Consider the following 22,223-nt stretch of genomic DNA (forward strand, 5'->3'; position numbering starts at 1 on the left):
ATATATAAGCAAGAAAACATTCTTACCACAGGTGCTGCATTTGGAGCTGGTCGCTGTTCAGGAGCACGTCCTTCTTCTCTGGCTTTTACAGACTGAAGAATTGCAAAAATATTCTTGGAAAAATTCTAAAATATAAATGGATTTTAATTAGCCCACTTAAAATTAAATAGTCAAAGAGAGTAAGTTTATTTAATAAATAACTTCAGACTGTTTTCTTCCTATCAGTTCTTCCCTACTACATCATTCTGAAGTGTTTTTTAGTATATACATAAATAAAAATCAAACTACTACTACTACTAAAAAACTGATCCAAAAACCAAATACTATAAACACAGCTTATTATTTTTATTTTACTTAAACTGTTTCATTGGCTATAAATATATTCATATTCTGCCTCTCTTGAAATATGTAGCCAGGAAAAAAGTTAACACTGAAGTAAAAATGATAGATATATTATCAAAAGAGGCTTCTTAATTCTTAAAGAAATCAACTACTATCTCTTCTTCTAGATATGATAAACTCCAGTACTAATTTATATGAGATGTTGCTACAATTTATATGAGATGTGGAAAGTTTGGAAATACTGTTAGGAGTCAATGCACACTTTTCAAAGATTTTTTTTTTTTTTTTTTTTTTAAGAGGGAGAAAGACAGCACACATGAGCAGAGGAGAGAGGCAGAGGAAGAGAAAGAAAGAATCTTAAGCAGATGCCATGCTCAACCTGGAGCCCAACGCAGGGCTCAATCCCACAATCCTGGGATCATGACCTGAGCCGACATCAAGAGTCAGCTGCTCAACCAACTGAGCCACATAGGCGCCCCTAAAAGATCTGTAAAAACTTGACTCATGCAAAGATGCCAGCACTTAACCAACCACTGCTTTTTACCAGCAGTACAAAGGCCAACACAGGGACAAATGCAAATAAATTCTTAATCCTACTATGAAAGTCACTGAAAATACTTGAAAATCAAATCTCATTACTTTAAAAATAATCAAGCATTGTGTGAGAACATTTACTCCAGAAGAATCCATATTATCAGTTATTTTTGTGTAGCAGAATTATAAGTGATTATTATCTTCCTTTTAATGATCTCTTCCAATCAATTTTTCAACAAGGAACACTACTAATTTTTAAGTTTAAAAGTTATGTTTTTAATGGCATTATAAAATCAGGTTGCTTTATTTGGGGTGCTTGCAATAATGATATAACTATAAAGTAACATACTTATTTTTCTCATGGTACCTAGAACATTTTATTCCACAAACTCAGAAAGTAAGAAGGCACTAATCCCTGGAATAATGAAGGTCTATCTAAAATCATAGGGCCTGGGGGTATCTGGGTGGTTCAGCTGGTTAAGCGTCTGACTCTTGATTTCAGCTCGGGTCATGATCTTATGGTTTGTGAGTTCAAGCCCTGCGTTGGGTTCGGCACTAACAGTGCAGAGCCTGCTTGGGATTCTCTCTCTCCCTCTCTGCCGCTCCCCTGCTTGCACTCTTTCTCTTCCTCTCTCTCTGCCTCTCCCCTGCTCACACTCTCTCTCCCTCTCCAAATAAACATCAAAAAATAATAGAATAAAATGAAGTCAAATCAAATCAAATCAAATCAAATCACAGGGCCTTTCAGACAGAGTACCTAAAAGATTTTTTAGTGTTTAGAAGATAAAAATGGGATACAGAAAGACTATTAGTCAAAACATTGTTTCTGGTTTCTAAAAATGTTAACACTCATAGAAACAAACTTAGCTACCAAACAATTCTTAAACCACTATTTCTTAAATTATACTCTGGTGGCAATAACACTAAATGAAATTAGAACACTAAGTTTTGAAATGATGGGAAAACCCTGCCACCTAGAGCTCAAAGAAAATTGTTCATCTCAGTTTCTTGAAAATTCAATTCCAAAAGTAAGATGGAGCATAGCACCTAAGTTTTATTCTTTTGCTAGGAGATTCAAAAATTTTGGCTACTATAATGAACATTGGTAGAACATTAGCAGGTTGTGATATTCAAATTTTAATCACATTAGGCAATGAAAATTAGTATCGGCAGATCACTTTACAGTAAATACAAAAACTGAAGTTTATTTATATTCTCAGATTTCTCTATATAATTCTAAGCTCTGGAAAATGATTCCTAATCTTGACCCCAAGTACTTTGTAAAACATGTCAAAATACAAAAGGACAAAAATTCCTTCCTTCATATACTCTTTTCAAGTAATCTGATTCATAGTAACAAGGCACAGTAAACTTATAAGGCCAGAATCCAAAATCTGCAAATAAAACCAATCCACCTAAAGCAATGTTAAAGTTTGCTTTCATTGGCAATCTCACACACTCCTGCAAACTCCCTTACTAAATCACCATTAACAACTGCACATCAGTGGAGAACTAATATTTAAGAGCAAATTGGGAGGTGAGGGAGAGAAAGACAGATGGAAATATGTAAATCAAACAGAACCAATGCACTCTTTATGGAGATCCATTAAGATACCAAATATCCAGGGCTGCCTGGGTGGCTCAGTCAATTAAGTGACTAGGACTCTTGGTTTCAGCTTAGGTCATGATCTCGCAGTCCGTGAGCTTGAGCCCTGCATCATGCTCTCTGCTGTCAGCGCAGAGCCCACTTTGGATCCTGTCTCCCTCTCTCCGCACCTCCCCCACTCATGTGTTGATGCGTGCGTGCATGCGTGTGTGTGTGTGAGTCTCATGCTCTCTCGCTCTTGCTCTCCCTCTCTCTCTCTCAAAAATAAAAAAAAAACATTAAAAAAAAAAAAGATACCAAATATCCGGTATCTTTCAAATTTTTATCTTTCCTTTTTTTTTTTTTTAATGTTTATTTATTTTTGACAGAGAGAGAGAGAGACAGAGCATGAGTGGGGGAGGGGCAGAGAGAGAGGGAGACAGAATCCGAAGCAGGCTCCAGGCTCTGAGCGGTCAGCACAGAGCCTGACGCGGGGCTCGAACTCATGGACCGCGAGATCATGACCTGAGCTGAAGTCGGACACTCAACCGACTGAGCCACCCAGGCACCCCTCAAATTTTTATCTTTCAAAATTTAAAGTATACATCTCTGTTAACCAGAAATTTGCTTCTAGGAATTAATCCTTTTACTGTATACAAATAAATGCATAAAGGTGTATGTACGAGGATTTTTTTAATGCATTATGTGTAATCATGAAATGAGATGGAAGGAGACAAAGGAGGAAAGGAGAAGGGGAGCGGGTGGAATCCCACAATCCTAGAACCAAAAAACCAAAATAAAACCACCTAAAACCATTAATAAAGAAAAATATCGCTACACCCACACAACAAAATATGTATAAAATACACAAATAAATGACTGCTGATTCTCATAAGTTTCTACTTTGTGGGGAAAAACAATAATTATTTTAATGACCACACAGCTGGCCATCAATATTCCCTGTTCATTAGAGTAAACCAAAAACCTGATCAACAAGAAAACTGGGCTATTCTTTGGATTTACAATAGAGGAGTAAATCAAGGACTTGCACTGTGTTTCAGACATTTCATCACTTTCTTATATACTACGATGGAATAGTAACTATGGCCACTTAGAAACCTGTATTATTACTGACCTTTCAAAGATAAAACTTGAAAATTGCTCCTAATAGCAAATTTTAGACAATTGTATAACCAATCACAGATTAGATACACACACACTCACTCTAATGAATGAGTGAAATACTTTAATTACCTTTCCTGTGCTCTGTAAGATAGTTGTTCGTGTCCTCCATACTCTCTCTCTGCTGACAATATCTCGTGTCACATCCACCTCAGCGTCCACAAAACTCCTCTGTTTGAGGGCAGTTATATCATCATCTAAATCAGTCTTGATAGTAGATCTTTTCTTAGCCATAATTTTGGCTTTGATTGCAGCAATTTTTTCCACTGACATAGCTTCAGACAAAGACCTGAAAGCAATTTTTTCTTTTAAAATTTTACAGCAGGATCTTTTGAACACGTCATAAATATATTTTGTTACACTTATAAGTTCCTGGTAAAAATGCCTTAAGTGGCAATAATTAAGATCTTATCTAAAATTTACATACTTGGTACTTAATAATCACGTTAAGATCTATAAAAAGTCCATGTAGAAATATTACTCAATGAGTAAATCAGTAATTTCTTAGAAGGATCAATGCAGAACAAATCTTCTCATGTGTTTAGCTCTTCCCCCCAGAAACGGTAGAACCCATTAATATAGATGCTTAACATTTTCTCAGACTTTTATTTGCCAATGCCTCTCCATCCACAGAAACTATACACACATACACAAACACATGCCACCATGCCGGGGCGGGGGTGGGGGGGGTGGTGGTGAGAGAAATTTCATTCTGTAAAGAATTCAAAGCTTAGCTTTTCCCTGAAATTCATTTCAAGGTTTCAAACTTACATGTCATAATGTGTAACATACCCATTTTACAGGTGATGGAGGTTTTTATATGCCACATAAACATATACTCCTTATACTATCTGAAAGATTAAACCGTATTTTGCAGTTTTCTTTTTCCTTCCTTTACTTGATTTTCAAGTAACAGGCAAAACAGCAAACAGGGGCTATGGTTGGAGACTATAAGAAAAAGACTTAACACAAAGTATAAATTTCATTAAGATGATAAGTTCAGTGTCTTTTTTTACAATGTAAAATGAGAAAAAGAGTTAAAAAGGGTTTGGGTATCTTAACAGTTGACAAAATTATTATTCTAATCACAAGATGACAGTCTTGAAATACATTTAAACAACATCTGGAAAAAGGACAGGAATTCCTGCAGTTTTAAATATGGTAGTATTATATAGTACACTAGTTAGTTTATATAAAATATGAAGGTACTTTATAGCAGATGCTCAACATGCATCTAGTATTTGACTCATTTTATATAATGCTATGCAATTTTTCCTTATGATCTAAAGCATACCAGTGTATCTGGAATCAAATGCAAATACTTTCCTAAATTATAATTAAAGTGAATTGAACTTTCAATCACTGGAGTTTTACTTCCACCTAAAATCAAGGAGCAAAGACTTGATTAACCCTCCTGCTTCGAAACAACCAGTCAAAAATACATTAAAGAGTAACTTACTAAATACCTGGTATCAAGCAGTAAGAGACCATGATCTATGACAAATGAAAACCAGAATAAGTGAGCCCTATGAATGCTGCAGTTTACACCCTTGAAAGTTTCCAGAAATGGCACAGGGAGGATAATCCAGGCAAAACTAAGTGGATTACCTGAGCTGAGAAATGGAGCTGAGAGTCCAGCAAAACCAAAGTGGCTGGAATTCAGAGGCCTAAGTACTGGAGAAGAAAGAGCTACACTGAAGTATACAATATTGCAGAATACTGATTAGCACAGGAATATGAGGAAATAAAAATTGGGTATAGAAACCAGCCAAAAGGATTAAAGGGAACAATGCCCAGAGCTCACAGAGGGTAAAGGTTAGTTCCTGTTCCCACAAGCAGAATGAAAACCTCACACCCCTGGGGCAGTAGGTACTCTGAATGATCTTGTACAGGCAATGGGTGGGGAATAATTATCTTAAGTGAAAGCTGCTCACATAACAAATCTTAAAACCAGACACAAAAGGAACAAACTATTTCCAAGTGATTTTACTATATCCCAAAACAAAACTAAAGAAAATTTAGGAAAATTCAAAAACAATTATAAATTGACACAGATGCAGGATTAGCAAAGACATTAAAATAATTATTGTAACTCGATTCTACACATTCAACAAATTAAAGAGACATGGAGTATATATTTAACCAACTTATAGAGATAAAAAAAATACAATGGATACAAATATATCACAAATATAATCACAGAAGAAAGTTATTAAACTATCCAAGTGAATAGAAAAAAAGAACCCAAATATGTGAAAAAACAGAAATGTTCTCAATTCAATAAAAATTATGAACAAAACATTCCCTGAAAAAGCTTGATGGGCCTCAAGCACAAAAACCATTAAGAAAACACCAAGTTATGGGACAATTAAACAGCTCAAAACCTGTAATAGAGAAAACTTTTAAAGTAGCCAGAGGAAAAAAAGACACATTTCATTAAAAAATTTAAAAGTTTAAAAAACACTGATAGACTTCTCATCAACAACAATGTAATCAAGGAGACAGTGGTACATGTTTAAAGTAGAAATGGTCCTGACTTACAATTTTTCAACTTTATGTGATGCAAAAGAGATATGCATTCAGTAGAAACCATGATCCAAATTATCACTTTTTCGCAGGCTAGTGGTATGACGCTCTCTCATGATACGTGCAATGGCAGCAAGCCACAGTTCTCAGTCAGCCGTGCGATCACCATGATAAATAACTGATACTTAAAATCATTCTGTACCCATCCATCCATTCTGTTTTATACTTTCAGTACAGTATTCAATAAATTACATGAAATATTCGACACTTTATTATAAAATAGGCTTTATATTAGATGACTTTGCCCAACTGCAGGCTAATGAAAGTGGTCTAAGCATATTTAAAGTAGCCTAGGTTAAGCAATGACGTTTGGTAGGTAAGGTGTATTAAACGCATTTTGGGCTTATGACTGAGGATGTAACTCATCATAGTCAAAGATTTGTCCTTAAGAGGATATAACTTAAGAATTTTATATCCAGTCAAAATCCTTAAAAAAAAAAAAAGGCAAAATAAAAACTTTTTTAGCAATAAAAAAGTTGAGGGGCACCTGGGTGGCTCGGTTAAGTGTCCAACTTCAGCTCAGGTCATGATCTCACGATCTGTGAGTTCAAGCCCCTGCCTGGAGCTCTGTGCTGACACACAAATCCTCTTCAGATCCTCTGTGCCCTCTCTCTCTGCCCCTCCCCCACTTGTGCACATGCACACTCTCTCAAAAACATATAAACTTATTTTAAAAAAGGTTGAAAGAATTAATCACCAGCAGGTCTACATAAGAAGAAATGTGAAAAGGAGTCTTTCAAGAATAGAAAAAAACAGGTTAAGAGGATCTGCACACAAAAATGAAGAACAATGGAAATGGTATCTATAAATACATAATATTTTTTTCTTACTTAAATCTCTTTAAAAAAGAACTCTTTAAACAAGAACATGCATACGTCTAAGTATTTTAAGGTACCCATATGATATATGAAGTAGCCTAACACTTGCAGGTAGACTGTGATGCTATAAACCACACATAGAAAAAGTCCAAAAGCAAACACTAATAACAAAACGTAACTAGTAAGTCAACAGATATAAGAAAAAACAGAATTATAACAAATATTCATTTATTCCAAAAATAGGACAAAGAAGAGACCAATAAAAAATAAGCAAAATGAACTAAAATTAACCATATCAATAATCACACTAAGTATAAAAGATCTAAACACACAAACAAGGCACTTAAACTATAGACAGGTTAAAAGTAAAAGGATCCCAGTTTTCAGGATGAAGAGAGTTCTGGACATGGTTGCACAACAATATGAAAGTACTCAAGACTATGAACTGCACACTTTAAAACAGTTACAATGATACGGGTGCCTGGGTGGCTGAGTCAGATAAGCGTCCAACTCCTGATTTTAGCTCAGGTCATGATCTCACTATTCATGAGTTGAAGCCCTACCTACCTTGGGCTCTGCACTGTGAGCACAGAGGTTCTCTCTCTCCCCTCTGTCTCTCTGCCTTTATCCTGCTTGCTCTCTCTCTCAAAATAAACTTAAAATTTTTAAAATAATAAAAATAAAAAAATAAGTTACAATGATAAATTTTATGTTATGTGTTTTTTTACCACAATTTGTTTCAGAAAGTAAAAGAATAAAGAGATATCATAAGCCAAAAAAAAGCTGGAGGAGCGTCTAGGTAAATTATAAGAGAAAGTAAATTTTTTCAACAAAAAATATTGCTAGGGATAAAGGTCATTTTATAACAATAAGAAGATTTGTTCATCAAGAGAACAGAATGCTAAACATTTACACCTAATAACAGAGCTTCAAAGTAGTCAGAGAACAAAATCTGATAGAAATGCAAGGAAAAATAGACAAATCCACAGCCAGAGAGTTCAATAATTCTATCTTGATAATAATACAAGTAAGACAGAAAATAAGGATATAGAAGACTTGATTAACACTATCAACAAAGTTGACCTTCCTGCCCATTGCAAGACACTGCAAAATAACAGCAAAATAAACATTCTTTTCAAGTGCCTACAGAAAAGACCATATTTGGGGCCAAAAAACAAGTTTTAATACTTATCAAAGGATTCAAAGTCATATAAATATAACCATACTTTGTAATAGACTGGAAATATCAAAGATCTCTAGAAAACCCCAAATATTTGGAAACTAAACACCTCATTTGCAAACAATCCATGAATCAAAGAAGAAATCACAAGGAAAATTAGAAATTTTGAACTGAATGAAAATGAAAACACAACATACCAAAATATGAGATGCCATGAAGGCAGTACTTACAGTGGAAGCTGAAGTTATTGATTTTCCTCTAAGAAACTATAAAAAATAGAGCACATTAAACCCAGAGTAAGCAAAACAAAGTAAATCATAAAGATCAGAACAGAATTGAAGAATCAAAAACAAAGAGGAAAAAAAAAAAACTAAAGAGGAAAATCCCAATCTGATTCTTTGAAAAGATCAATAAAATTGATCAATTTTGGTTGGACAATAAAGAAACAGAAAACACACAATTGCTAATATCAAAGAATGAAAGTGGGGACATCATTATAGATCCTAGACACCATAAAAGGAAATTATGAACAACATTACGACAATAAATTGAACAATATAGATGAAACGGACAAACTCTTTCAAAGAAACATTCAAAGGACAGAAAGAGAAAAGAGACCAGAATAAACATATAACTATTAAACTGAAGATGTAGTTGAAAATCTTATGTGAAATACATAAAAATAAAGAAAACTATAGTACAATTTTACTAATAAATTTTCCCAAATGCAGGAAGAAATAATACTAATTCTAAACAAAGTTTTCCAGAAATTGAAGAAACGGAAATACCTTCCAACTCATTCTGAGCTGGATTATCTTGATAGGAATTATCTTGATAAGAAACAAGACCAAGACATCGTAAGAAAACTACAGACCTCATGAACATAAGTACAAAATTTCTACATAAATTTTTAAAGTATAGTTCAATGACATATAACAAAAATACATCATATCATGGTAAGCAACTAGTGAAATGATTATTAACAACATCCACCTCTTGGCATTCACACTCGTGTAATCCTCTTCCTATGTGTATGTGTGGGCTAAACCTTGCTCCTAAAAATTAAAATGCTGTACAAGTGACAGGGTGTCACTCTGAAGATTTGGCTATAAAAAACTTCTATCTTGCTTGACAGCTCTCTTCCACTCTTACTTGCTCACTCTGATGAAGCAAGATATAATACCGTGAAATATTCTATGGAGAGACCAAATGTGGCAAAGAACGAAGAGTCCTCTAGATAACATCTGAGGAACTGAAGTATTAGTCTAACAACCAGTAAGGAACTAAATTATGCCAACAAGCACATGAGTGTGCTTAGAAGTAGATCCTTCTCCTATCAAGCCTACACATGAGAACAAATCCTGGTCAACACCTTAATTGAAACACTGTGAGAGGCCCTAAAGCAGAGTCACTCCAAGACTCCTGACCCACAGAAAACTGTAAGACAATCAACATACTTTCTGGGGCACTTGGTTAGCACAGTCAGTTAAGCATGTGACTCTTGTTTTCAGCTCAGGTCATGATCTCATGGTTTGTGGGTCAGAGTCCCACATCAGGCTCCACGCTGACAGCGCAGGGCCTGCTTGGGATTCTCTCTCTCACTCCCTCTCTCTGTGTCCCACCCTTGCTCACTCTCAAAATAAACTTTAAAAATAAATAAACATGTGCTGTTTAAGCCACTAAGTTTCAGGTTAATTTGTTATGCAGCAAGACAATAAAACAATGAAGTAAAGGGGTGCCTGGGTGGCACAGCCGGTTAAGTGACTCTAGATCTCAGCTCAGGTAATGATCTCAGTTCGTGAGTTCAAGCCCCAAACTGGGCTCTATGCTGATGGCGCAGTGCCTGCTTGTGATTCTGTCTCTCCTTCTCTCTGCCCCTCCTCCACTTGTTCCCTCTCTCAAAATATATAAACTTAAAAAAAATTAAAAAAAAAAATGAAGTAGAATTAATCCATGAAAATGCAAACATCAAAACATTAATTTGCCATATTAACAAAAAAGAAAAACTACATGATCAATTCAGTAGAATCAGAAAAAGCATGTGACAATAGCTAACATTCCTTTCTGATACACTATCAGCAAACTAGGAACAAAAAGATACTTCCTCAACCTGCTGAAGGCTATCTAACAAAAAAACCTAAGCTAACATGCTTAATGGTGAAAGACTGCTTTCCCCTAAGATGAGGAATGAGGTAAGAATGTCTAATCTCACTGCTTCTTCAACATCAGATTAATAAGCAATTAGTGAGTCTAGCCAGTGCAATAAGACAAGAAATATAAGGCATCCAGTTTAGAAAGAAAAAGAGAAAAAAGAAAAAAATGTATTTTATATGTAGACAACATAATTATCTATGTAGAAAAATTAATGATAGCTACAAAAAAGTTACAAGAACTAATCAATGAGTTTAACATGACTGCAGGATACAAGATCCATACCCAAAAATCAACTGTATTTCTATACTAGCAGTAAATCAAGAATTGATATATTTTTAAAATATCACAATAGCACCAAAAAGTATGAAATACAACAAAAAGATGTATAAGACCTATACACTGAAAACCATGAAACATTAAAAGAAATTAAAGATCTAAATACCTTTCCATTACTAGAAGGGAAAATAAGTACATCTTATTCATAAGTCAGAAGACTCAAATTTTTAAGATAGCAATTCTCAAACTGGTCTATAGATTTAATGCAATCCCAATCAAATCCCAGGGAATTAACTCAAATTAATTCCAAAACTCATGTGGAAATGCAAAGAACCTAAAAGAGCAAAAACATCCTTGAAACAGAAAAACAAAGTTGGAAAGCTAACACTATCTGATTTTAAAACTAATGAAACAGTTTGGCACTGGCAAAAAGACAAACAGATGAACAGTATAGAATGGATCCAGAAACAACTGATTTTTTACACAAGTGCAAAGAATTAATTGGACACCAGTAACACTGAAACTATTGGGCACAACTGGCACAAAACTGAACTTCAATACCTACATCATAAAAAATGAATGAATTTTGAGCCATACTGTGCACCCCATGCAAAAAGTTTAACTAAAGGTAGATCACAGACTTAAATGTAAAACCTAGAGGTGCCTGGGTAGCTCAGTCAGTTAAGTGTCTGACTTCAGCTCAGGTCATGATCTCGCGTTTTGGGAGTTCAGGCCCTGCATCAGGCTCTGTGCTGACAGATCAGAGCCTGGAGACTGCTTCAGATCCTGTGTCTCCCTCTCTCTCTCTGCCCCGCCCCCATTCGTCGTGCTCTCTCTCAAAAATAATTTTAAAAAATAAAGTAAAAATAATAATAAATACATAAATGTAAACCCTAAAATTAAAAAAATTTCTACAAGAAAATACAAGACAGTCTTAGGTGACTTTGTTCAAGCAAAGATTCCTTAATTACAACACCAAAAGATAATTTACAAAAGAATGCACTGATAAATGAGACATCACAAAAATTAAAACAAGCTGCTTTTCAAAAGGCAGCTAGAGAATGTAAAGATAAGTCACAGACTGGGAAAAATACCTGCAAAGCCAATGTCTGAAAAAGGACTTCTATCCAGAACATACAACAAACTTACAAAACCCAATAATAAGAAAACAATCCAATCCAATAAAAAAAAATGGACAAAAATTTGAACCTTCACTAAACATGATATAAGATGGCAAATCAAGCACACAAAAAGATGCTCGTAATTTCATTAATCATGAGGTAAGTGCAAGACAAAATCATAATGAGATATCATCTCATACCTTTTAGCATGGCTAAAATTAAAAAGCCTGATCACACCAAGTGTTGGCAAGGCTGTGAAGAAAGTAGGACTCATATATTCATGGTAGAAATGTGAAATGGTATAATCACTTTGAAAAGTCTGGTGATGTCTTAAAAAGGTAAATCTAAAACAAAACACTACATGATTCAATCATTCCTCCTCTAGGTATTTACTCAGTAAAAATGAAAACTTATGTCCATAAAAAACTTGTATACAAATGATCACAGCTTTAGCTGTAATAACCAAAAAACAGCAACAAGTAAAATGTCCATGAACAATTGCCTAGGAAAACATTGTTACACCTATACAATGGAAAAGAATAAACTACTCACCAATAATAAAGAATGAACTATTGACACATTCAGCAACATGGATGAATCTCAAAATAATTATACTAAATAAGAGGCCAGACCACCAAAGAAGTATATACTACATAACTCCATTTATACTTAACTCCAGAAAAAAATTAATCAACAGATCATTGGTTTCCTGGAGAGGGAAGGATGTAGGGACAGGTAGAAGTGTGGAATCATAAAGGTACAGAAGAAATTTATAGCAGTGATGTCACATTCATGTTCTGGATTATGATGATGGTTTCACAGATGTATACATATGTGAAAGCTTATCAACAAATATGCTTTAAATATGTGCAGCTTCCTGCTATGTTAATCATCTTTAATAAAGCTTTTAAAGATCCGCATTGAATTTTTTAGTTTGGATAGAATTTCCCAAAGCACTATATTGTGCCAAGGAAAAATTATGAAGGGATTCTAATTATAGTAAAATTCAGAGATAAACAAAATAATACCACAAGCCAAATCTAGCCATGCTAATTCTCTTATGAATTAGAGCAATCACAGACTGCTTTCCCTACCACAAGCATTAAATAGCTGCAAAAAAAACCCCACACGACCTTCAAAGCCGAAAGTATTTAATACGTGTCACTGTACAAAAAAGTTTGTTGACCTCTGCTATAAATCAACAAGAGATCACAAAATAAATGAGTGGCTTGGTTATGGAGTAATTTTAAACAGGAAAGATCAATGTGGTAATAGTACCAAGAACAAGGCTTTCCAGAAAGCATCATTAGCTTTCAATCTCCCCTACCATAAAATAGGCTCACACATCATCTTTTAAACTTAGGGCACAGAAGCACGTAATAAATGCAAAAGGTAAAATTAACGCAGATGGCATATTAATATCTCTTTTTCCATATACACTTATACAACACTTTCTACTAAAGAAAATCTTACCTGATCTGCTCAGTCTGTACAATCCCTTCTTTGTGACCCTCCAAACGAGCAGCCAATCTTTCTTTATCAAGACGCACACACTCTTCATCCTGAAAATAATCGCTGGTTAGTGAATATTCTAAATTTTTATTTAACTTTTATTTATTTTGAGAGATAGTGCGTGCAAGTGGGGGAGGGGCAGAGAGCGAGGGGGACAGAGGTTATGAAGCAGGCTCTGTGTTGACAGGCTGACAGCAGTGAACCCAATGTGGGGCTCGAACTCTCTGTGAGATCATGACCTGAGCCGAAGTTGGATGTTCAACTTGACTGAGGAACCCAGGTGGCCCTTTATTTAACTTTTAGAACAACAACAAAAAAAACTACATGTAACTTTTCTTTACATAAGTTCCTGCCTATAACTTTCTAGGCATCACTGGCCTTAAATCAACTCAACTTTAAGATTACTTTTAGTTACATAAATACAAGTTGGGGGGGCGCCTGGGTGGCTCAGTTAGTCAAGCGACCTACTGATTTTGGTTCAACAGGTCATGATCCCAAGGTGGTGGGATCAAGCCCTGCACCAGGCTCTGTGCTGAGTGTGAAGGCCTACTTAAGATTCCCAGTCTCTCTCACTGCCCCTCTTCCCTGTTTGTAAGTTCTCTCTCTCCCTCTCTCAACTAAAATTAATGAAAAAATAATGATAAATAAGTAAATATTAGATGACTGATTAAACTGATCACTGATTAAACTGTAGAACTGATTAAAAGCTTACCAAAGAACTTCAGCAACTTTTTTTAATGTTTATTTACTTATTTTGAAGGAAAGAGACACACAGAGAGGGCAAGTGGGGAGAGGGGCGGAGAGATGAGAGAGAATCCCAAACAGGCTCCACACTGTCAGCCTGTCAGATGGAGCCCAACACAGGATAGGGCTCAATCTCACCAAGACTGAGATCACGACCTGAGTCAAAATCAAGAGTCAGACGCTTAAAGGGCGCCTGGGTGCCCCAGTCACTTAAGCAGCAGACTCCTGATTTTGGCTCAGGAGTTTGAGCCCCGATTCAGGCTCCTTCGTGTGCTGATGTGGGGCCTGCTGGGGATTCTGCCTTGCCCCCTCTATCTATCCCTTCCCCGGTTGTGTTCTCTCTCAAAAATAAACTTTAAATTTAAAGAGTCAGATGCTTAACCGACTGAGACACCCAGGTGTTCCACAGCAGCTTTTTTCTTCCCATAATGTAACACAGCTACTTTTATTCATAAAAATACACCACAAATAAATTTCTTCTCTTCAGAAAAGTTGATTAGTAAATTTTATGAAAAGCCCTCACCACAGTCAAAATTTCATTTTGGAGCTAGTTTTTTGCATCTGTTGCCCCAGGTCGTAAATCCATCAGCATTTCTGATGACAGGAAGTGTAACTTTAATGGTTTTCAAAGCATGTTCCTCGGAACATTAGGCTTTTCCTACAAAGTGACCCATGGGACACGGCTCTGAATTCAATCTTGGTAGCTCAGCTTTTTTCTAACCTGCATGTTAGAATTTCAGGTAAAATTTACTCGGAAATATGTTCATTTAAAACCAAAACTTGAGGGGCGCCTGGGTGGCGCAGTCGGTTGAGCGTCCGACTTCAGCCAGGTCACGATCTCGCGGTCCGTGAGTTCGAGCCCCGCGTCGGGCTCTGGGCTGATGGCTCGGAGCCTGGAGCCTGTTTCCGATTCTGTGTCTCCCTCTCTCTCTGCCCCTCCCCCGTTCATGCTCTGTCTCTCTCTGTCCCAAAAATAGATGAACGTTGAAAAAAAAAAAAAAAAAAAAAAATTTAAAAAAAAACCAAAACTTGATTGGGGCACTTGCACGGCTCAGTCGGTTAAGCATCCAACTTTGGCTCAGGTCATGATCTCACGGTTCATGAGTTCGAGCCCTGCATCTGGCTCTGTGCTGACAGCTCAGAGTCTGGAGCCTGCTTCAGATTCTGTGTCTCCCCCTCTCGCTGCCCCTCCCCCACTCAAGCTCGCTTGCTCTCAAAAATAAAAACATTAAAAAAAAAACAAAACAAAACTTGATCTAGTTCAATGCCCACATTCAACAAATGAGACAACTGAGGAAATGAGTCAGTGTTTATGGCTAACAAAATATGATATTGTATAAAATGCCATCAGTATACTCAAGAGATCTAAAAAGATGCTCTGCTCCAATTCATGCTCTATTATTAACCTATCATTTAAAACAGACATATTACTGACATGAACACAAAGTATTTTAGCAAACTGCATTAAATTTTAGACATCTGTAATGAAGGTACAGCACAAGGAACTCAAGTTCCTTAGGAAACTACTGATTTTAAAGACAACTGCAGCCTAGACTTTAATAAGTTCAGAATCTTTGCCCTCAAGGTTTCTCTCTCTGAGCCTAGTGCCTTGCAGGTTCCCAACATACACACGGTGAACTAAAAACTGTTAATGTAACATAACTGTTCATGTAACTCTTTTAACTCTATAAATACTCTGGAAAGAATTTTATTATGCTATTTCTTGTTGATTTTCAAGTTAATGGTATCCAGGCAAATCAGCATTTCTGACACGTTCAATTGTTTTCCAAATAATTAAAACTGTAAATTTCGGGTTTTCCAAGTAATTAGTATCTTTAAATTCACTCATTTTGTTCACAGTGGGTCCCAATCTTCCTTCATACAGAGAGAACAGGTGGAAACTCATTTTATTGCTGAAAAATTTGTAATCAGTATATATAGTGGAATGGCTAGGAGCCAGACCGTCTAGACTCTATTCCTGGTTCTGTGAACCTCAGCAAGTAACTTGTTCTGTCTGAGGTGTTTGCTCATTGATGGCATGCACAAGACTGCCAACTTCAGAAGGCTGTGGCTTAGGATTACACAAGCTAATATAAAGTGTATAAAACGTCACCCAGAACAGAGTAGCAACAATGAGCTAACTATCATTACTATCCTTAACTAAAATACCATGTCCATGTCTCAGAGTTTGCTTAATGAAAATTACGTTGTTTTAAAATTAATTAATTAAAATTACTGTTTCAGCATCAAATTTTGTCAATGAATATATAAAGATTACATGTCGACAACTCTGTCCCTTTAACAGTTACCTTTTTATCCTTAATTGTGGATGCTCTGCTGTTTATGTAGTAGGCCAAAGGTACAACTGTTTGATTTTTATACAAGTGTAAAAAGAAGAGTTATGGTTTCTAGTAACGTTAAATTAATGATGACTACAAGTGTTATTTCCTATACTGTTAATTGGTACTTATTTCTCAGATTTTAAGTGTATCTCTAGTACCTAATCTTCCATTTGCACTGGGTTTTATATGTAACTGATCTGAGACTTGTTAAAAATTTTAAATAAAGAGTCTTATACTCATATAATTAAAATTTCCAAGGCTTAACTGTCTTATGCTTCTTTCTAAAGTTAACTGCATTTCTCATACAGCTTCTATTTCATGTGAACTATCCTTATTTACCAATATTAGTATTCCACTGCTGGCTAAGCATCTGACTTTAACTCAGGTCATGATCTCATGGTTCATGAGCTCGAGCCCTGCATCCGGCTCTCTGATGACAGCTCAGAGCCTGGAGCCGGCCTCAGATTCCGTGTCTCCCTCTCTCTGCCTTCCCCCGCTCACGCTTGTTCTCTCTCCCTCTCAAAAATAAATAACATCAAAAAAAAAAAAAAAAAAAAAGAGTACAGCAAATTCTCATACCATGTTATTCCAGGGATAGGCAAACTACAACCCAAAGGTAGGATCACCATCTGTTTTATAAAATTTTACTGAAATACAGTCCTGTCAGTTCATTTACGTATTGCTTATGCCTGCTTTCACACTATGATAGCAGGGTGGAATAGCTGAACAGAAACTAAATGGCCCAAAAAGCCTAAAATATTTACTATCTGGACTTTTACAGAAGAAATTTCCCAACTCCTGATGAAGCCCAACATTTTCATCGAAGAGGCAAAGAAAAATAAAGTGATATGTCCACCACACAGTTTGTACATAAAAGATCTTTTTTTTTTTTTTAAATGTTTGTTTATTTTTGAGAGAGACAGAATGCGAGTGGGTTGGGGCAGAGAGAGGGGGAGGCACAGAACCTGAAGCAGGCTCCAGGCTCTGAGCTGTCAGCACAGAGCCTGACACGGGGCTCGAACTCACAAGCTGTGAGATCATGACCTGAGCTGAAGCTGGATGTTCAACCGACTGAGTTACCCAGGTGCCCCTGTAAAAGATCTTAAATTATACCTCAACTGCTATTAATCAAACACTTATAATACTACGACAATTTTTCCAGAAAAAAACTCCTAGGACTACTATGAAAAAGAATTTGTATTCATATACAATCTCAATTTTGTAACACTACGATTCATATTTAAAATAAAATTCCATTACCTCAATTCGTGGTTTCTTTGCTTCTGCTAAAACTTCGTCTGCAGCTCTTTTGACTTTAAGAAAAAAAAAAGAAAAGTAAATATATGGTTTTGGAGTAAGTTTTTAAAAGTTCATTATAAATACACACCAAAACATACCTTGGGTAGATCGCTGAAGACCTATTTCTAGAGGGGCACTTCTGTCTATGCTTGCTGATGTTGCTGAAGATTTAAAAAGATTTAGGTGAGAAGCTCAATATTTGAACACATATACTAGACATTATTATAAGTAAAATGCTCAATATTTGTAATTTCTTACTTTATATGTATAATTTCCTGAAGGGGGAAAAAGTTTTAAAGCAGCTTTGTAAAACAGTTTATTATAAAAGACTAATTTATAATTAAAAGTCTTTAAAGGACAAATTATTTTTAACAATTTAGCTTACAAACTACTGCGATGACTGAAATTAACTGGTCACTTCAAAGAACATATACTCCGTTACCACACATGCACATAAAATGTATCTAAACATAAATACATAAATACATATCCATAGGAAAAGGTTTTATTTAAGTTAGCATTCACTTCAAAAATGCAAATTTTAGTTATTCACAATTGGTAGAAAAAACACTGCAATTACTTTTTATTTTTTTTATTAAAATTTTTTATTAAGGGGCGCCTGGGTGGCGCAGTCGGTTAAGCGTCCGACTTCAGCCAGGTCACGATCTCGCGGTCTGTGAGTTCGAGCCCCGCGTCAGGCTCTGGGCTGATGGCTCAGAGCCTGGAGCCTGTTTCCGATTCTGTGTCTCCTTCTCTCTCTGCCCCTCCCCCGTTCATGCTCTGTCTCTCTCTGTCCCAAAAATAAATAAACGTTGAAAAAAAAATTAAAAAAAAAAAATTAAAAAAAAAAATTTTTTTTATTAACGTTTATTTATTTTTGAGAGAAGAGAGACAAAGTGTGAGCAGAGAAGTGGCAGAGAGAGAGGGAGACACGAAATCCAAAGCAGGCTCCAGGCTTTAAGCTGTCAACACAGAACCCGACATGGGGCTTAAACTCACGAACTGTGAGATCATGACCTGAACCAAAGTCAGACACTTAACCAACTAAGCCACCCAGGCGCCCCGCAATTACTTTTTAAATTAAGTCATTTAAATTGTGAAAGGTTGAAAATAATGAAACTAGTCCCATCCACCTAGTTCCCACCACCCTATATGACTATTTAAGTCTTGAGTGTATCTTTCTAGAGGTTCTTTCTGTAGATACAAGAAATACAAACTTATACCTTTATCCCCCCCACCTTTTAAATTTTTTTAATGTTTATGGGGGGTGGGGAGGAGCGCAAGAGAGAAAGGAGAGACAAAATCCCCAAAACTGTGATCATGATCTTAGCCAAAACCATGAGTTAGATGCTTAACTGACTGAGCCACCTACATGTCCCTTTCCCCTTTTTCACATAAAAGATAGCATACTATATACACTGTCCTGAACCTTTTTTTTTTTTTTTATCCTAACAAAAGAGCTCTAGCATACTGATATGTGGAGCATTCTTTCTTTTTAAAGCTACATAGCATTATCGATATAATGAGGAACCGGTTCTTTCAAAGAATTAATAAAATTGAAAACTCCTAGCCAAACTTAACAAAAAAGGAGAGGCCTCAAATAAATGAAATCAAGAAACAAAGGAAAGATCACAACCACAACTGCAGAAATACAATTATAAGAGAATATTATGAACAATTACATGCCAACAAATAGGGCAATCTGGAAGAAATGGATAAATTCTTAGAAACATATAAACTACCAAAACTGAAAAAGAAATAGAAAATTTGAACAAACAAGGTGCCTGGGTGGCTCATTTGGTTGCGTGTCCGACTTCAGCTCAGGTCATGATCTCACAGGTCGTGAGTTCAAGCCCTAGTCTGGGGCTCTCTGCTCTAAGCACAGAGTCCACTTCAGATCTTCTGCCCCCCCCTTTGCCCCTCCCCCCGCTGGCACTCTGTCAATAATAAATACAAATTTTTTTTAATTAAAAAAAAAAACAAAATTTGAACAGACCCATAACCAGCAAAGAAACTGAATCAGTAAAAAAAAATCTCTCAACAAACAGTCCAAGACAGGATGGCTTCCCAGGGGAATTCTACCAAACATTTAAAGAAGAGTTAATACCTATTCTTTCAAAAAATTGAAATGGAAGGAAAATCTCCAAACTCATTCTATGAGACCACCATCATCTTGATTCCAAAACCAAAGACCTCACTAAAAGAATGACAGACCAATATTCCTGATGAACATGGATGCAAACATTCTCAACAAGATACCACCAAATCAAATCCAACAGTACATTAAAACAATTATTCACCGTAATCAAGTGGGATTTATTACTGGGCTGCAGGGCTGGTTCAATATCCACCAATAACTCAACATGATACACCACATTAATAAAAGAAATGATAAGAACAACATGATCCTCTCAACAGATGTAGAAAAAGCATTTGACAAAATACAGCATCCTTTCTTGATAAAAACCCTCAAGAAAGTAGGGATAGAAGGAACACACCTCAATATCATAAAGGCCATATACAAAAAAGAACCACAGTTAATATCATTCTCAATGGGGAAAAACTGAGAGCTTTTCCCCTAAGGTCAGAAACATGACAGGGATGTCCACTCCTACAACTGTTGTTCAGTACAGTACTAGAAGTCCTAGCCTCAGCAATCAGACAACAAAAAGAAATAAAGGCACCCAAACCAGCAAGGAAAAAGTCAAACTTTCACAGTTCACAGAAGACAGGATACTCTATATGGAAAACCCGAAAGACTCAGACACCATCAAAAATTTGCTAGAACTGATAGATGAATTCAGCAAAGTCACAGGATATAAAATCAATGTACAGCTATCTGTTGCATTTCTATATATCAATAATGAATCATCAGAAAGAGAAATCAAGGAATCGATCCCATTTACAATTGCACCAAAACCCATAAAATATCTAGGAATAAACCTAACCAAACAAGGAAAAGATCGGTACTCTGAAAAATATAGAACACTTATTATGAAAGAAACTGAAGAAAACACAAAGAAATGAAAAATATCGCATGCTCATGGATTGAAAAACAGACACTGTTACAATGTCTACACCACCCAAAGCAATCTATAAATTCAATACAATCCCTATCAAAATACCACCAGAATTTTTCACTGAGCTAGAACAAACAATCCTAAAATTTATACGGAACCAGAAAATATCCCTAATAGCCAAACTAATGTTGAAGGAAAAAAAAAAAAAAAAGCAAAGTGGGAGGCATCACAATTCCAGACTTCAGCTGTATTACAAAGCTGTATTCATCAAGACAGTACGGTACCAGCACAAAAACACACACATAGATCAATGAACAGAATAGAGACCCCAGAAATGGACCCACAACTCTATGGTCAACTAATCTTCAACAAAGCAGGAAAGAATATTCAATGGAAAAAAGTCTCTTCAACAAATGGTGTTGGGAAAACTGGACCATGATGAAACTGGACCACTTTCTTACACCATACAGAAAAATAAACTCAAAAAGGATGAAAGACCTAAACATGAGACAGGAAACCACCAAAATGCTAGAGAACACAGGCAGCAATTTCTTTGACCTTGGCCATAGCAACTTCTTACTAGACACGTCTCTGGAGGCTAGGGCAACAAAACCAAACGTGAACTACTGGGATTTCATCAAGATAAAAAACTTCTGCACAGCGAAGGAAACAATCAACAAAACTAAAAGGCAGCCTACAGAATGGGAGAAGACATTTGCAAATGAAATATTGGATAAAGTGCTAGTATCCAAAATCTATAAAGAACTTATAAAACTCAACACCCAAAAAATAAATAATCCAGTTAAGAAATGGGCAGAAGACATGAACAGACTTTTCTCCAAAGAAGACATACAAATGGGAAACAGACACATGAAAAAATGCTCAACATCACTTATCATCAGGGAAATACAAATGAAAACCACAGTGAGATACCATTTCACACCTGTCAGAATGGCAAAAATTAACAACTCAGGAAACAGCAGGTATTGGAGAAGACACAGAGAAAGGCGAACCCTCTTGCACTATGGGTGGGAATGCAAACTGGTGCAACCACTCTGGAAAAGTGTGGAAGTTCCTCAAAAAGTTAAAAATAGAACCACTCTATGACCCAGCAATTGCACTACTTTAAGAATAACCACTCAATAAGTACTTGCTGAATGTTCAGAGGACAGTACAGAAAGATAATACTCTTGAGCATGGTCTTTCCATTATGCAAAAGACTCCATGCAAATCAATATGGAACTCAATGGAACTCAATATGTAACAAGACAGCTATTAATGACTTAAAGGTAGTAAACACTCCAAGAAAGGTTACGACCAAACAGTCTCATATTGATTTATTCATACTATCATATGATTATATCAATTTATTCATACTCACCAATTTATATTCTATTAATTGTACCAACTTATAATTTTATTCATATTCTTTAAGACAGCAAATTAATGATTACTCACTTATACAGGTAAGCACCTATAAGAACCACTGTTCTAAATACTGGGTATTTAACTACCTGCCCCCTTAGAG

General features: G+C 35.9%; 1 protein-coding gene across 1 annotated transcript in view; it reads right to left on the bottom strand.

The window, feature by feature from the left end:
- The window catches only part of CDC73 (cell division cycle 73), a 137,457-nt gene that overhangs the window by 107,067 nt on the left and 8,167 nt on the right, over positions 1 to 22,223 (bottom strand). Inside the window, exons 4-8 of the mRNA XM_043568382.1 lie at positions 17,774 to 17,836; positions 17,637 to 17,689; positions 13,252 to 13,340; positions 3,716 to 3,932; positions 27 to 125 (exon numbers count right to left, since the gene is read on the bottom strand). Coding sequence (XP_043424317.1) covers positions 27 to 125; positions 3,716 to 3,932; positions 13,252 to 13,340; positions 17,637 to 17,689; positions 17,774 to 17,836 — 521 coding nt within the window. The remainder of the gene's footprint in view (positions 1 to 26; positions 126 to 3,715; positions 3,933 to 13,251; positions 13,341 to 17,636; positions 17,690 to 17,773; positions 17,837 to 22,223) is intronic.

Source organism: Prionailurus bengalensis, chromosome E4 (genome assembly GCF_016509475.1).
Source record: "Prionailurus bengalensis isolate Pbe53 chromosome E4, Fcat_Pben_1.1_paternal_pri, whole genome shotgun sequence".
In the NCBI taxonomy this organism is placed as follows: domain Eukaryota; kingdom Metazoa; phylum Chordata; class Mammalia; order Carnivora; family Felidae; genus Prionailurus; species Prionailurus bengalensis.